The 17,575-nt window shown below is 39.4% G+C and overlaps 2 protein-coding genes across 2 annotated transcripts in view; one reads left to right on the plus strand and one right to left on the minus strand.

Moving 5' to 3' along the window:
- Positions 1–238: 238 nt before the first annotated feature.
- Positions 239–17,575, minus strand: part of LOC138961549 (rab-like protein 2A) — a 23,389-nt gene continuing 6,052 nt past the window's right edge. Inside the window, exons 5-8 of the mRNA XM_070333208.1 lie at positions 9,458–9,569; positions 8,934–9,031; positions 7,085–7,168; positions 239–4,509 (exon numbers count right to left, since the gene is read on the minus strand). Coding sequence (XP_070189309.1) covers positions 4,423–4,509; positions 7,085–7,168; positions 8,934–9,031; positions 9,458–9,569 — 381 coding nt within the window. The 3' untranslated portion in view covers positions 239–4,422. The remainder of the gene's footprint in view (positions 4,510–7,084; positions 7,169–8,933; positions 9,032–9,457; positions 9,570–17,575) is intronic.
- Positions 9,620–17,488, plus strand: LOC138960824 (rab-like protein 2A). Its single transcript, XM_070332469.1, has 5 exons — positions 9,620–9,658; positions 11,115–11,226; positions 11,643–11,740; positions 13,571–13,654; positions 16,235–17,488. The coding sequence occupies exons 1-5, from the start codon at positions 9,620–9,622 to the stop codon at positions 16,319–16,321; spliced, it is 420 nt and encodes a 139-aa protein (XP_070188570.1). The 3' UTR covers positions 16,322–17,488.

A 17,575-nucleotide genomic window follows, 5' to 3' on the forward strand; every position in this document is an offset into this window, starting at 1 on the left:
CGTGACGCGCCCCTGAAAGTCGAGAGTCGTAACCTCGAAGGGTCACGTGACGAGTTGGCGGTCCAGGCTATTTGGTCTATGGTTTGAGTGTGTGTGTTTGCCTGGTTCAAACGAACACATTGTTCGTGTGAGAGAAACTCAGATTCAGTGCCATTGGCAATAAGCTTCCATAAAACTGAACAACACTTCAGAGAACATTCAACCCACATACATGTATTTCATAAAGAGAACAACCTCAGACGGTATTATTGTCATGTATTTCCAACAATCACGCAGCTGACAACGGCTCAATTATAAATAAACACCTTTTGTACCGGGAACTGCATTTATGCTATTTACAACTAGTTCACAACTTCACCTGACTTAATTTACTACTGGCACATAAAATATTCCATTATAACTATGGGTGTCTAATGATGTCTTACTCTCAGATAATGTCTTGCAAAAACGTTTTACCACAAGAAAAAAAGTGTTTTGCTGTTGTGATTGGGCAATAGAAAATGATTTAACTTTCAGTCCTATATATATAACAATCATAAAATGACAAATGAATTTAAACACTCTGTATATAATATATATTTGAAACGAGTCGCTAATATCAGAGACATAGATAGTATGTCTCTGCTAATATACTGGTAAGAAGCTGTATTCTTGAAGTGTGAGTACACAGGTTCTGCTGATTTCCAGTTATTAACAGTCAGTACAGACACTGTTGAGCATTACAATGCAATTGACCAGTCAGTGCAACAGAAAAAACTGTTATCATCACAATCTTGTAGCATATACATGCAATGCCAGACATACATAATGTACAAGCAACGAAACTGGTGGACGGATATCGATTCTAGCTTACATAAACATGCACCACAAATAAATGAAAACTTTGGCTACGCCATAAATGAAAACTGGCAAAGGCATGGCAAAATGAAATAAAACTACACACACAAAAAACCACTCTGCCAGTGAATCAAAACACAGTAAGTATGTTCAAAGACCTTCCAAATAAAATTTGAATCTAATGTGGTTTATTCATGTGCACATTTACGCAATCCCAACAAATTTAATAAATACACATACAGACAAGCGCATCAAAACGTTGAACAATTCACGCACATTTTATGAATCAACATTAAACCACACATTCTGTGTTTGTAACCATTTCTAAAGGTACAACCTATATGTATAAATATAACATACCGCACTTCCAAACTGTATCTATAATCTTGTATCCCAACTCGTACAATTTCATAGCTGAAAGGAACTTCCTGTTCTGGATTAAAACACACAGACAAACACTCGTGTTACTCATTTCTAGTACCGTACAGTGACAATTTTTAGCCTGCACATATCTGTCTTTCTTTCTTTATTTGGTGTTTAACGTCGTTTTCAACCACGCAGGTTATATCGCAACGGGGAAAGGGGGGGGGAGATGGGATAGAGTCAATTGTTTCTTGTTCACAAAAGCACTAATCAAAAATTTGCTCCAGTGGCTTGCAACGTAGTACAATGTATTACCTTACTGGGAGAATGCAAGTTTCCAGTACAAAGGACTTAGCATTTCTTACATACTGCTTGACTAAAATCTTTACAAAAATTGACTATATTCTATACAAGAAACACTTAACAAGGGTAAAAAGAGAAACAGAATCCGTTAGTCGCCTCTTACGACATGCTAGGGAGCATCGGGTAAATTCTTCCCCCTAACCCGCGGGGTACATATCTGACAAACAATTGTGTACAAGAACATTATGTACCAATTGTGTACAAGAACATTATGAACCAATTGTGTACAAGAACATTATGTACCAATTGTGTACAAGAACATTATGTACCAATTGTGTACAAGAACATTATGTACCAATTGTGTACAAGAACATTATGAACCAATTGTGTACAAGAACATTATGTACCAATTGTGTACAAGAAAATTATGTACCAATTGTGTACAAGAACATTATGTACCAATTGTGTACAAGAACATTATGAACCAATTGTGTACAAGAACATTATGTACCAATTGTGTACAAGAACATTATGTACCAATTGTGTACAAGAACATTATGTACCAATTGTGTACAAGAACATTATGTACCAATTCAAAGTCTGCACTAAACTCTAGAGAAGAACAAGGTTTATTTAATTTAATGCTCGTACTATAATCTTCCGTCTTCCCCTCAAACTTTACTGTTGGTCTTTGTTGAGGTGTGAACGTGACTGTATCTTACGCGCAAGGTTAAATGTAACCAGCTGTGACTTTCAGGACACAACGGTAGGTTTTCATAGTCAAATTATCATAATTTTTTTCTCTCTCTTATTTTGATTTTAAAGTGACTAATATAGTTTATTTCTCCACTTTCTATGAACATGCATACACCTTCATTTAAAAACATCTACTAGATTTGTTCCATAAAATCACACATACATGTTGGACTCTTATCCTGAGCATGCCCATTTCACTCAGTGACAGTGAATATATTGGTTCCCTTTGTGCTTCATATTACATGCACATGTATTAATATTACTTTCAAGGGTAAAAAAAAAAAGAGTAACAATGGCTGTAACTTAAGCGTGAAGCATCTACACTCTTCATTTAAAAACAGATTAGCATACTCCACCATTACCATCCATACTTACATATTTGTTATCATTAACATTCTTAGCACCTGGTGGGAACCAGTTTTGGAAACTATACTGGTGGAAACTGCAAAGGAAATTACTGTGATCTGTCTCTTAAAGCATCTGAGTTGTGGTTGATGAATATTATGCAGACATATCAAAACTAAAATGCAAGGGCGTTAAAGTTATGCAATGACATTGAAGGATAGACGTCTTAGTTATGGCCTTCAAAGCTGTCAACTGAAAAAAGCCTGTGAGCCATTTGAGTCACTTATTCACTAAGGTTTTCAACTGGAGAATACCCCAAAAATTAATGTTCCAACCATGCAAAGCTAACAAAAGGGCTTAGCACCCACAAGTTGTTAAGCTGATGCGCTTTCATAGTCTATGCATGGACCTGTGATGGTTTGAACACTAGACCACGGTCGTCATATCATGCCCTTAACTACAAAACTGTTTTGTTGGTTTTTTTCACCTCCTGCTTTTCAGCTTAGGACTTGCTTCCAAGCAGAGTCACAAACAAGCTTCTCACTTAAAGGGGCACAACTCCGCTAGTCTGAAACCTTTTACATGAGCTTTGCATATAGAAAGCACTGGTTCAGTACTGCCACATGAAAAAAACACCCCAAAAAAACAAAAACACAAAACATATGTACAGTCAAAGTTAGACAACATCCTCAGCAAATTCAGAATTTCACATGCATGCTTTAGAATCACAACACACATCTGCCGTTTACAACTCTGTACATGCTGCTTTGCATTAGAATAAATAACCCACAACAAAATAACACAAAGAATGTGACCAGCTCACTCGAGCACTACTTAATAATAACATATCACAAAGTGGAATGCGGCTCTTCATCTGAGCAATCTAAATACCAAAGACTCAAAAATGTCTTCAGCTAAAAACAAGTCTTCTTCTGCGTTCATGGGCTGAAACTCCCATGTACTAGGCAGCCATACGCTGCTTTTGGGGGGAGAATGTTGGGTATTATGTTTTTCCATAACACGTCTGAAGATGCAACCCCTCCTTAGGACTTTGAAAATATCTGAGAAAATCAGTTGAGGAGTAAATACAATGTTGATAGATAAGTAGCAGATGGAGTAAATGTACAGATTTTATTAACAGAAAATGTGGAAAAAATTAGGCCTCAAAGTCAAAAGGGGGAAAATCTCAAATCAAGGAGTCTATTTGTTTTAAACGTATCATACTTAAAAAAAAATAACCCAACCACTATCAATTCACCAGTTTCTGTTCAACACTCGAAATCAAACCAAACGCTGACCCACAACCAATATCTGCAGCCACACACTCTGATTTTTCTCAAATGCACACATACGTACACACACAAAATCATCTGTGTAACTTATTATTTAAAGAAGAAAGAAGAAAATGAAAATAAGAGAGAGAGGGAGGAGAGAGAGAAAGAAAAAGAAAACAAAAATGTGTTATTGAACTTTTTGTATCTCTATATCTCTTAGAGCCGATACTATATGCTAGATGCTTTCCTCAAAACAAAACAAAAATTGGAATGAGAGAGAAAAAGAAATAAAAGAGAAATAAATTAAGATATGAAAGATATCTCTTTTTTTTATTACAGAGAGGAAGAGAGACTGACAGAGAGAGAAGACAGACAGATAGACAGACAGAGCAAGAGAAAGAAAGAGAACAGAATGAGAGGTGTTGAAGGCTGATCCCAAATCTATATTACAGAGCGCACATTATGCAGGATGCTTTCCTTGACCCAAGAAGTGATGTGGTGTGATGCGGTGTGATGCGGTGCGGTGCTAAACATGGAGCCGTTCTCAGGAGGCTGGTGCGTCTCCCCCCGCTGCCTGTTCCTCCTTCTCCCCCTCCTTCTTCTTCTCCTCCCCCGTCTCCAGTTCAAAGTTCTGAAAATGTCCAGACAAGTGAGAATGAAAGCGAAAGTCTCTTGAAACCCACAGATAGACTGCTAACGTTGCAAAATTCAGAATCAAAAAACAACAATTGTACAATTTTGGGACGTTTGACAACAAAAACCACGTTATATTTACAGTATGTCAACCCAATTTTTGTTTTTTTGATTCTGAAAGTCTCTTGTTCATTTCAATGCTTGTTATTCTCTCAGGTGCCAGGAAGATGATTCGGCATAACTCTCACTTACTTTATTCCACATGTTAACCCTTACGCTGGTTGTCGCGACATATGTTGCGCTACTTTACGTATACGGTCACCTGGTTGTAGCGACAAATGTCGTGGGGCTGCGTCAATGTGTTTGGTCGGTTCCGATTACCTCCCATGGATGCGAAAACCTATCCTTAGATCTGTATTCACTAGAAATAAGGTCAGTCTGGGCCCGGAACCTGTAGATACTGATACTTGTGACTCTTAGTCTGAGATACTGTACTAGTGTGTGATTTTGTTGGTGACTGTGGAGTACTTTATGATCAACTGCAGCTTCATTCTGAAAAAAATACCTGTCATCCTTCATGTTCTCCAGGTGTGTCAATTACAGTTTACTACTGACCCTCCAAAACTGTGTTTGTGTTGTTCCTTGTTCATTTCTGTACAATTTTTATTCAACATATATTTTTCAAATATGCACACACAAAAAGATAACACATTCTTTAAAATATGACCGATTTTCTTTATTTTTCTCTCTGTTAATTCACCAGTGGCTATGTAACATGTGTTCCGGAATTGCACCAGTGTAAGGGTCAAGAGTGCTCATTTCCCTTTGTTTCTCAGATGTCAACAAAAATTAGGGCAGGGGTATAGCTAGCTCAATCAATCAATCAATCAATCAATATGAGGCTTATATCGCGCGTATTCCGTGGGTACAGTTCTAAGCGCAGAGATTTTTTTTTTTAATTTTTTTTATGCGATTTATTTATGCCGTGTGAGATGAAATTTTTTTACACAATACATCACGCATTCACATCGGCCAGCAGATCGCAGCCATTTCGGCGCATATCCTACTTTTCACGGCCTATTATTCCAAGTCACACGGGTATTTTGGTGGACATTTTTATCTATGCCTGTACAATTTTGCCAGGAAAGACCCTTTTGTCAATCGTGGGATCTTTAACGTGCACACCCCAATGTAGTGTACACGAAGGGACCTCGGTTTTTCGTCTCATCCGAAAGACTAGCACTTGAACCCACCACCTAGGTTAGGAAAGGGGGGAGAAAATTGCTAACGCCCTGACCCAGGGTCGAACTCGCAACCTCTCGCTTCCGAGCGCAAGTGCGTTACCACTCGGCCACCCAATCAGTGTGCCGCAAAAGATTACAAGCAAATTTCATGTGACAGAATTTGTACATATTTTTACACAACAGAAGACCCTCCGAACTAGTCATCGAATCTCAACACTTTTCAAAATGTCAGTCCTGATTTCTTGTATCTGACTGGGCTTTTTCTTTGGTAAAAATGAAGCAAATGGAATATTATCGCAGATTGATGGGTTGAATTTAAACAGGCCTAGCATGATCCTTTATGAGGCAGTCAGCTTTTATAGACACCTGAAAAAGACATGCATAATATTACAAGACAGTACAATAGTGATTGAGGGGAGATAATCACTAAGCACCTTGGTGAAAAGATGTTCAGAATCACGCAGTGACAGTGTCACACTGAAAATCATGTTGAGGCATGACCTCTCTGAAACAACCACAGAAGACTGTGCCATACATTATAGTGGTGGAGGGGAGATAATCACAGAACGCCTGGGTAAAACGAAGCTCAAACATTGACAGTGTCGCTTTAAAAATCACATTGTGCCAGTTAGCTCTCCAAGAAAGGAAAAGAAGACAGTTCTGTACTTGGGATGGAATGGAGAAAAACACTAAATACCTGGGTGAAAACATGGTAACAGCTGGACAGTGTTGCTCTAAAAATTGTGTTTTTAAGGCAACTAAAGCAGAGGGTTATAAAGATGGAGGGGAGATTATTATTATTATTATGAACATTTATGCGCCTAATCTAAATATAGCCATAGGCGCTTACATATTAATTTCTGCCGTTTGAAATGGAATTTTTTACAGACAGACAGACAAACAGACAATTTTTACACACAATATATAACGCATTCACATCGGCCAGTAAACTTCAAGCCTATTAGGCGAGCATTCACCTTTCACGGCCTTTATTCCAAGTCAAACGGGTATTTGGTGGACATTTTTATCTATGCTCATGCAATTTTGCCAGGAAAGACCCTTTTGTCAATCGTGGGATCTTTAACGTGCACACCAAATGTAGTGTACACGAGATAATCACTGAACATCAGCGAAAAGATGAATGTTCACACACTGACAGCATGGCACCAAAAATCATTTTGTAAGGTAACAAGCTTACTCAGAAAACTACAGCAAGAAGACAGCAGTACTATTAGTGACGGAGGGGAGATAATCACTAAATGCCAGGGTGTAAAGACCTTCACAAAGTGACAGCGTGGCACTTAAAATCCTGTTGAAACAGCAACCTACCTCCAACTCTTGCATGATTTCATCCATAATATCTGTGGGGTTGCTTTTGTACTTTGAGGCTGCTTTGATGGCATCTCGGAACATCTGCAAAAGCAATCACGAAATGAATTTTAGACGAGCGAAAGGTTGAGTGTTCAAATTCTGGTCAGTTGCCACTGGTAGGTTAAGGGTGAAGATTTATCCAATCACCCAGGTCAACTAATGTATAGACCTGCTAACTTCTTAACCGCTTTGTGTGTACACGCACGCACAAGACCAAGTACACATAAAAAAAGATCTTGTAATCCATGGAAGAGTTTGGTAGGTTACAGAAACACGAAAATATTCAGCATGCAAAAAACGTGGCAGAATAATCAACAAGACGATTGTGTTCGCTAAACGGATGAAGAATGTCAACCCTTATGCAGGGATCAAGTTGACCAGTAATTCCTGCTATTTTACAAGAACAGTTCACAGGGAAAAAAAAAGAAAAATCAGCTTGTGGTGTTTGACTTGGACAGTTGTTCATAGAAGAATATAATGCAATCACTATGTTTGAGACTTGGTTTGACAGGTTGATGGAAAAGAAGAGATTTCTGCTGACAGGTTATTCTGTTCCGAGTCATACAAGGACAAGGCAAACCTATCACACACACACACACACACACACACACACACAACACACACACACACACACACTTTTCATTTTTTTCATTTTAATTTTTTTCATTTTCATTACTTTATTGTCCCATCGCTGGGAAATTTGGGTCACTTCCTCCCAGTGGAAAGCTAGCAGCAACGGAGTCGCGCTACCCAGGTGTCTGCGTGTTTAGGCACTTATGGCAGAATGACCAAGGTCTTTTACGTGCCATTGTCATGACACGGGGGTGGGACATGGCTTCCGTCTCTGGGTCTGCACATAAAGTTGACCCGTGTCCGTCCCGGCCCGAATTCGAACCTGGGACCTTTCGATCACAAGTCCAGTGCTCTACCAACTGAGCTAAATGACAATGGTGACCCCATCTGGAAACCACTCTGCATTGTTGACTACATCAAGAACATGGGCGGGGTGGACACATCTGATCAGGTCATCAAGAACTATTCTGTGTTAAGGAAGACCGTCAAGTGGTGGAGAAAGCTCTTCTTCTATTTATTGTCACACACACACACACACACACCACACACACACGCACACACACACACATACACAACACACACACAGAAAAAATGATTAATTGCCAACAAAAATATAACACATCATGACACTTGAGCGACTCTCACTGTCTCTGTCAAGTTACCGTGCGAACAAAATAAAGTCTGTTTGTACATGTACGACCAACAAATCCCAGATTCACTTGTCCTCCCCTCCTTTCCCAATTAAGCAATATTTCTGTATTTATTTATTAAGGAGATTTCTATAGCGCATAACTAAAAGCACTATGCGCTTTTATTAAGATATGCGCAATATTAAAGGCTTACTAACTTACTCCCGTGTTTACAAAGTATAGTTTGCCCACAATCGATGTCAAACGCACCATAAGACCATATAATGACGATATGTCGTCATGCGCGGACCATATACGTGCATTTCAGCTTGTTCTAGCCTCTGAAAAAGTGAGGATGTCAACAACGACACGGAGTTCTCTCCCTTGCGTCAACAGCGCATGTATTGCCAAATCTATAAATAGGACGATCCAGATCAAAATGAAAATTAACATATCTCAACATTGAAGGGGTCCTAGACCACAATATTTTGCAGGGAACTTAATTTAGCATGTCTCCAGCTGTTGGTAAAGCAATTAGCGTGTATAGTCATCGAGTACATATGGCTTTAAGATAAGAGAAACTTTCACTTGCACTGCGTACACACCTTGACAACATTTGTTCCATCAGACGCGGACACAAAGTAGAATGGCATGTTGTGTTTCTTGGCGAAGTTGAAAGTCTTACTCGTCACTGATGGATCCACTGTCAGGGCAGAAAATCATAGAAATAAAGACATTAGAACCAACACAAAACAATTTTAGCAAATTGAAACTACTACTACATGTAGCTGTTATGTCTGTACATGATCATTTACATGAGATTAAGAATGAGAAGAAACGTTTAACAACACACTGTCGCAGCATAGAGGTATGGGAATGAGCTCCTCCCCCCCTTTCCCCCCCCCCCCCCCCCCCCCCAAACTACACACACACAAAAGAATCTTGCTGAATTTTCTACTCCTGAACCAGAATGCAAGAACCACACAGATGACACGAAATAATGACGTAGACAATACAAATTAACATAATCTAAACTTTGGCATGGAACTCACATGATGCACATATATATGTGAATCAATGCAGCAAACACTGTGTAACTGCCCGCCTCAATTCACACGACAGTACTCACCATCTATCTTGTTGCCTGCACAAAGACAGGGGATTTCTGGCCTGTATTCCCTCAGTTCTTTGTACCAGTTGGGCAAGTTCTTGTATGTTACTTTTCGTGTTGAGTCGAATACCTGCAAGTCCAGTTACAAAAAGTGATCACTTCCTTCCTAAGTATTGCACAATGGCCGGGAACAAGGCCTTACAGGCGGACTCGTTGTTGGCAACAGTGGAAATATCTACAAGAGCATACACATTACAATTTTGTGTTCTTACCTAAACGCATACAAAAAGAGTCTAAGCATGACAAGAAACAACAAGTCGCGTAAGGCGAAATTACTACATTTAGTCAAGCTGTGGAACTCACAGAATGAAACTGAACGCACTGCATTTTTTTTCACAATGACCGTAGTCCGCCGCTAGTGCAAAAGGCAGTGAAAGCGACGAGCCTGTTTAGCGCGGTAGCGGTTGCTCTGTGCTGCATAGCACGCTTTACTGTACCTCTCTTCATTTTAACTTTCTGAGCGTGTTTTTAATTCGAATATAACATATTTATGTTTTTGGAATCAGAACATGATAAAGAATAAAAATAAAAGTAATTTTGGATCGTTTTATAAAAAAATAATTTTAATTACAATTTTCAGATTTTATAATTTTAATGACCATAGTCATTAATTAATTTTTAAGCCTCCATGCTGAAATGCAATGCCGAAGTCCGGCCTTCGTCGAAGATTGCTTGGCCAAAATTTCAATCAATTTGATTGAAAAATGAAGGTGTGACAGTGCCGCCTCAACTTTTACAAAAAGCCGGATATGACGTCATAAAAGACATTTATCGGAAAAAAACACCCGTCTGGGGATATCATACCCAGGAACTCTCATGTAAAATTTCATAAAGATCGGTCGTCCGACGACCGATCTTTATGAAATTTTACATGAGAGTTCCTGGGTATGATATCCAGAGACGGTTTTTTTTCCGATAAATGTCTTTTATGACGTCATATCCGGCTTTTTGTAAAAGTTGAGGCGGCACTGTCACACCTTCATTTTTCAATCAAATTGATTGAAATTTTGGCCAAGCAATCTTCGACGAAGGCCGGACTTCGGCATTGCATTTCAGCATGGAGGCTTAAAAATTAATTAATGACTATGGTCATTAAAATTATAAAATCTGAAAATTGTAATTAAAATTATTTTTTTATAAAACGATCCAAAATTACTTTTATTTTTATTCTTTATCATGTTCTGATTCCAAAAACATAAATATGTTATATTCGAATTAAAAACACGCTCAGAAAGTTAAAATGAAGAGAGGTACAGTAAAGCGTGCTATGCAGCACAGAGCAACCGCTACCGCGCTAAACAGGCTCGTCGCTTTCACTGCCTTTTGCACTAGCGGCGGACTACGGTCATTGTGAAAAAATGCAGTGCGTTCAGTTTCATTCTGTGAGTTCCACAGCTTGACTAAATGTAGTAATTTCGCCTTACGCGACTTGTTGTTTCTTGTCATGCTTAGACTCTTTTTGTATGCGTTTAGGTAAGAACACAAAATTGTAATGTGTATGCTCTTGTAGATATTTCCACTGTTGCCAACAACGAGTCCGCCTGTAAGGCCTTGTTCCCGGCCATTGTGCAATACTTAGGAAGGAAGTGATCACTTTTTGTAACTGGACTTGCAGGTATTCGACTCAACACGAAAAGTAACATACAAGAACTTGCCCAACTGGTACAAAGAACTGAGGGAATACAGGCCAGAAATCCCCTGTCTTTGTGCAGGCAACAAGATAGATGGTGAGTACTGTCGTGTGAATTGAGGCGGGCAGTTACACAGTGTTTGCTGCATTGATTCACATATATATGTGCATCATGTGAGTTCCATGCCAAAGTTTAGATTATGTTAATTTGTATTGTCTACGTCATTATTTCGTGTCATCTGTGTGGTTCTTGCATTCTGGTTCAGGAGTAGAAAATTCAGCAAGATTCTTTTGTGTGTGTGTAGGGGGGGGGGGGGGGGGAAGGGGGGGAGGAGCTCATTCCCATACCTCTATGCTGCGACAGTGTGTTGTTAAACGTTTCTTCTCATTCTTAATCTCATGTAAATGATCATGTACAGACATAACAGCTACATGTAGTAGTAGTTTCAATTTGCTAAAATTGTTTTGTGTTGGTTCTAATGTCTTTATTTCTATGATTTTCTGCCCTGACAGTGGATCCATCAGTGACGAGTAAGACTTTCAACTTCGCCAAGAAACACAACATGCCATTCTACTTTGTGTCCGCGTCTGATGGAACAAATGTTGTCAAGGTGTGTACGCAGTGCAAGTGAAAGTTTCTCTTATCTTAAAGCCATATGTACTCGATGACTATACACGCTAATTGCTTTACCAACAGCTGGAGACATGCTAAATTAAGTTCCCTGCAAAATATTGTGGTCTAGGACCCCTTCAATGTTGAGATATGTTAATTTTCATTTTGATCTGGATCGTCCTATTTATAGATTTGGCAATACATGCGCTGTTGACGCAAGGGAGAGAACTCCGTGTCGTTGTTGACATCCTCACTTTTTCAGAGGCTAGAACAAGCTGAAATGCACGTATATGGTCCGCGCATGACGACATATCGTCATTATATGGTCTTATGGTGCGTTTGACATCGATTGTGGGCAAACTATACTTTGTAAACACGGGAGTAAGTTAGTAAGCCTTTAATATTGCGCATATCTTAATAAAAGCGCATAGTGCTTTTAGTTATGCGCTATAGAAATCTCCTTAATAAATAAATACAGAAATATTGCTTAATTGGGAAAGGAGGGGAGGACAAGTGAATCTGGGATTTGTTGGTCGTACATGTACAAACAGACTTTATTTTGTTCGCACGGTAACTTGACAGAGACAGTGAGAGTCGCTCAAGTGTCATGATGTGTTATATTTTTGTTGGCAATTAATCATTTTTTCTGTGTGTGTGTTGTGTATGTGTGTGCGTGTGTGTGTGTGTGAGAGTGTGAGTGTGTGTGTGTGTGTGTGTGACAATAAATAGAAGAAGAGCTTTCTCCACCACTTGACGGTCTTCCTTAACACAGAATAGTTCTTGATGACCTGATCAGATGTGTCCACCCCGCCCATGTTCTTGATGTAGTCAACAATGCAGAGTGGTTTCCAGATGGGGTCACCATTGTCATTTAGCTCAGTTGGTAGAGCACTGGACTTGTGATCGAAAGGTCCCAGGTTCGAATTCGGGCCGGGACGGATCAACTTTATGTGCAGACCCAGAGACGGAAGCCATGTCCCACCCGCGTGTCATCACAATGGCACGTAAAAGACCTTGGTCATTCTGCCATAAGTGCAGGTGGCTGAATAGACCTAAACACGCAGACACCTGGGTAGCGCGACTCCGTTGCTGCTAGCTTTCCACTGGGAGGAAGTGACCCGAATTTCCCAGCGATGGGACAATAAAGTATTGAAAATGAAAAAAATGAAAATGAAAAAAATGAAAAGTGTGTGTGTGAGAGTGTGTGTGTGTGTGTGTGTGTGTGTGTGTGTGTGTGTGTGATAGGTTTGCCTTGTCCTTGTATGACTAGGAACAGAAATCCAAAAACAGACAGACTGCCAACTTGTATGACTCGGAACAGAATAACCTGTCAGCAGAAATCTCTTCTTTTCCATCAACCTGTCAAACCAAGTCTCAAACATAGTGATTGCATTATATTCTTCTATGAACAACTGTCCAAGTCAAACACCACAAGCTGATTTTTCTTTTTTTTTCCCTGTGAACTGTTCTTGTAAAATAGCAGGAATTACTGGTCAACTTGATCCCTGCATAAGGGTTGACATTCTTCATCCGTTTAGCGAACACAATCGTCTTGTTGATTATTCTGCCACGTTTTTTGCATGCTGAATATTTTCGTGTTTCTGTAACCTACCAAACTCTTCCATGGATTACAAGATCTTTTTTTATGTGTACTTGGTCTTGTGCGTGCGTGTACACACAAAGCGGTTAAGAAGTTAGCAGGTCTATACATTAGTTGACCTGGGTGATTGGATAAATCTTCACCCTTAACCTACCAGTGGCAACTGACCAGAATTTGAACACTCAACCTTTCGCTCGTCTAAAATTCATTTCGTGATTGCTTTTGCAGATGTTCCGAGATGCCATCAAAGCAGCCTCAAAGTACAAAAGCAACCCCACAGATATTATGGATGAAATCATGCAAGAGTTGGAGGTAGGTTGCTGTTTCAACAGGATTTTAAGTGCCACGCTGTCACTTTGTGAAGGTCTTTACACCCTGGCATTTAGTGATTATCTCCCCTCCGTCACTAATAGTACTGCTGTCTTCTTGCTGTAGTTTTCTGAGTAAGCTTGTTACCTTACAAAATGATTTTTGGTGCCATGCTGTCAGTGTGTGAACATTCATCTTTTCGCTGATGTTCAGTGATTATCTCGTGTACACTACATTTGGTGTGCACGTTAAAGATCCCACGATTGACAAAAGGGTCTTTCCTGGCAAAATTGCATGAGCATAGATAAAAATGTCCACCAAATACCCGTTTGACTTGGAATAAAGGCCGTGAAAGGTGAATGCTCGCCTAATAGGCTTGAAGTTTACTGGCCGATGTGAATGCGTTATATATTGTGTGTAAAAATTGTCTGTTTGTCTGTCTGTCTGTAAAAAATTCCATTTCAAACGGCAGAAATTAATATGTAAGCGCCTATGGCTATATTTAGATTAGGCGCATAAATGTTCATAATAATAATAATAATCTCCCCTCCATCTTTATAACCCTCTGCTTTAGTTGCCTTAAAAACACAATTTTTAGAGCAACACTGTCCAGCTGTTACCATGTTTTCACCCAGGTATTTAGTGTTTTTCTCCATTCCATCCCAAGTACAGAACTGTCTTCTTTTCCTTTCTTGGAGAGCTAACTGGCACAATGTGATTTTTAAAGCGACACTGTCAATGTTTGAGCTTCGTTTTACCCAGGCGTTCTGTGATTATCTCCCCTCCACCACTATAATGTATGGCACAGTCTTCTGTGGTTGTTTCAGAGAGGTCATGCCTCAACATGATTTTCAGTGTGACACTGTCACTGCGTGATTCTGAACATCTTTTCACCAAGGTGCTTAGTGATTATCTCCCCTCAATCACTATTGTACTGTCTTGTAATATTATGCATGTCTTTTTCAGGTGTCTATAAAAGCTGACTGCCTCATAAAGGATCATGCTAGGCCTGTTTAAATTCAACCCATCAATCTGCGATAATATTCCATTTGCTTCATTTTTACCAAAGAAAAAGCCCAGTCAGATACAAGAAATCAGGACTGACATTTTGAAAAGTGTTGAGATTCGATGACTAGTTCGGAGGGTCTTCTGTTGTGTAAAAATATGTACAAATTCTGTCACATGAAATTTGCTTGTAATCTTTTGCGGCACACTGATTGGGTGGCCGAGTAGTAACGCACTTGCGCTCGGAAGCGAGAGGTTGCGAGTTCGACCCTGGGTCAGGGCGTTAGCAATTTTCTCCCCCCTTTCCTAACCTAGGTGGTGGGTTCAAGTGCTAGTCTTTCGGATGAGACGAAAAACCGAGGTCCCTTCGTGTACACTACATTGGGGTGTGCACGTTAAAGATCCCACGATTGACAAAAGGGTCTTTCCTGGCAAAATTGTACAGGCATAGATAAAAATGTCCACCAAAATACCCGTGTGACTTGGAATAATAGGCCGTGAAAAGTAGGATATGCGCCGAAATGGCTGCGATCTGCTGGCCGATGTGAATGCGTGATGTATTGTGTAAAAAAAAGTCCATCTCACACGGCATAAATAAATTGCATAAAAAAAATTAAATAAATAAATAAATCCCTGCGCTTAGAACTGTACCCACGGAATACGCGCGATATAAGCCTCATATTGATTGATTGATTGATTGATTGAGCTAGCTATACCCCTGCCCTAATTTTTGTTGACATCTGAGAAACAAAGGGAAATGAGCACTCTTGACCCTTACACTGGTGCAATTCCGGAACACATGTTACATAGCCACTGGTGAATTAACAGAGAGAAAAATAAAGAAAATCGGTCATATTTTAAAGAATGTGTTATCTTTTTGTGTGTGCATATTTGAAAAATATATGTTGAATAAAAATTGTACAGAAATGAACAAGGAACAACACAAACACAGTTTTGGAGGGTCAGTAGTAAACTGTAATTGACGCACCTGGAGAACATGAAGGATGACAGGTATTTTTTTCAGAATGAAGCTGCAGTTGATCATAAAGTACTCCACAGTCACCAACAAAATCACACACTAGTACAGTATCTCAGACTAAGAGTCACAAGTATCAGTATCTACAGGTTCCGGGCCCAGACTGACCTTATTTCTAGTGAATACAGATCTAAGGATAGGTTTTCGCATCCATGGGAGGTAATCGGAACCGACCAAACACATTGACGCAGCCCCACGACATTTGTCGCTACAACCAGGTGACCGTATACGTAAAGTAGCGCAACATATGTCGCGACAACCAGCGTAAGGGTTAACATGTGGAATAAAGTAAGTGAGAGTTATGCCGAATCATCTTCCTGGCACCTGAGAGAATAACAAGCATTGAAATGAACAAGAGACTTTCAGAATCAAAAAAACAAAAATTGGGTTGACATACTGTAAATATAACGTGGTTTTTGTTGTCAAACGTCCCAAAATTGTACAATTGTTGTTTTTTGATTCTGAATTTTGCAACGTTAGCAGTCTATCTGTGGGTTTCAAGAGACTTTCGCTTTCATTCTCACTTGTCTGGACATTTTCAGAACTTTGAACTGGAGACGGGGGAGGAGAAGAAGAAGGAGGGGGAGAAGGAGGAACAGGCAGCGGGGGGAGACGCACCAGCCTCCTGAGAACGGCTCCATGTTTAGCACCGCACCGCATCACACCGCATCACACCACATCACTTCTTGGGTCAAGGAAAGCATCCTGCATAATGTGCGCTCTGTAATATAGATTTGGGATCAGCCTTCAACACCTCTCATTCTGTTCTCTTTCTTTCTCTTGCTCTGTCTGTCTATCTGTCTGTCTTCTCTCTCTGTCAGTCTCTCTTCCTCTCTGTAATAAAAAAAAGAGATATCTTTCATATCTTAATTTATTTCTCTTTTATTTCTTTTTCTCTCTCATTCCAATTTTTGTTTTGTTTTGAGGAAAGCATCTAGCATATAGTATCGGCTCTAAGAGATATAGAGATACAAAAAGTTCAATAACACATTTTTGTTTTCTTTTTCTTTCTCTCTCTCCTCCCTCTCTCTTTTATTTTCATTTTCTTCTTTCTTCTTTAAATAATAAGTTACACAGATGATTTTGTGTGTGTACGTATGTGTGCATTTGAGAAAAATCAGAGTGTGTGGCTGCAGATATTGGTTGTGGGTCAGCGTTTGGTTTGATTTCGAGTGTTGAACAGAAACTGGTGAATTGATAGTGGTTGGGTTATTTTTTTTTAAGTATGATACGTTTAAAACAAATAGACTCCTTGATTTGAGATTTTCCCCCTTTTGACTTTGAGGCCTAATTTTTTCCACATTTTCTGTTAATAAAATCTGTACATTTACTCCATCTGCTACTTATCTATCAACATTGTATTTACTCCTCAACTGATTTTCTCAGATATTTTCAAAGTCCTAAGGAGGGGTTGCATCTTCAGACGTGTTATGGAAAAACATAATACCCAACATTCTTCCCCAAAAGCAGCGTATGGCTGCCTAAATGGTGCAAAAAAACACACAAGTGTACATGGGAGTTTCAGCCCATGAACGCAGAAGAAGACTTGTTTTTAGCTGAAGACATTTTTGAGTCTTTGGTATTTAGATTGCTCAGATGAAGAGCCGCATTCCACTTTGTGATATGTTATTATTAAGTAGTGCTCGAGTGAGCTGGTCACATTCTTTGTGTTATTTTGTTGTGGGTTATTTATTCTAATGCAAAGCAGCATGTACAGAGTTGTAAACGGCAGATGTGTGTTGTGATTCTAAAGCATGCATGTGAAATTCTGAATTTGCTGAGGATGTTGTCTAACTTTGACTGTACATATGTTTTGTGTTTTTGTTTTTTTTTGTTTTTTTTTTCATGTGGCAGTACTGAACCAGTGCTTTCTTATGCAAAGC

The sequence above is a fragment of the Littorina saxatilis genome, linkage group LG3 (genome assembly GCF_037325665.1).
Source record: "Littorina saxatilis isolate snail1 linkage group LG3, US_GU_Lsax_2.0, whole genome shotgun sequence".
Classification (NCBI taxonomy): domain Eukaryota; kingdom Metazoa; phylum Mollusca; class Gastropoda; order Littorinimorpha; family Littorinidae; genus Littorina; species Littorina saxatilis.

What these genes read in the sequence shown, in the direction of transcription:
- LOC138960824 (XM_070332469.1), top strand. Translation starts at nt 9,620, where the DNA reads ATGGCCGGGAACAAGGCCTTACAGGCGGACTCGTTGTTG. An exon ending in TGCAGGCAACAAGATAGATG is followed by an intron (nt 11,227 to 11,642) that starts GTGAGTACTGTC and finishes CTGCCCTGACAG; the next exon opens with TGGATCCATCAGTGACGAGT. An exon ending in ATGGAACAAATGTTGTCAAG is followed by an intron (nt 11,741 to 13,570) that starts GTGTGTACGCAG and finishes TTGCTTTTGCAG; the next exon opens with ATGTTCCGAGATGCCATCAA.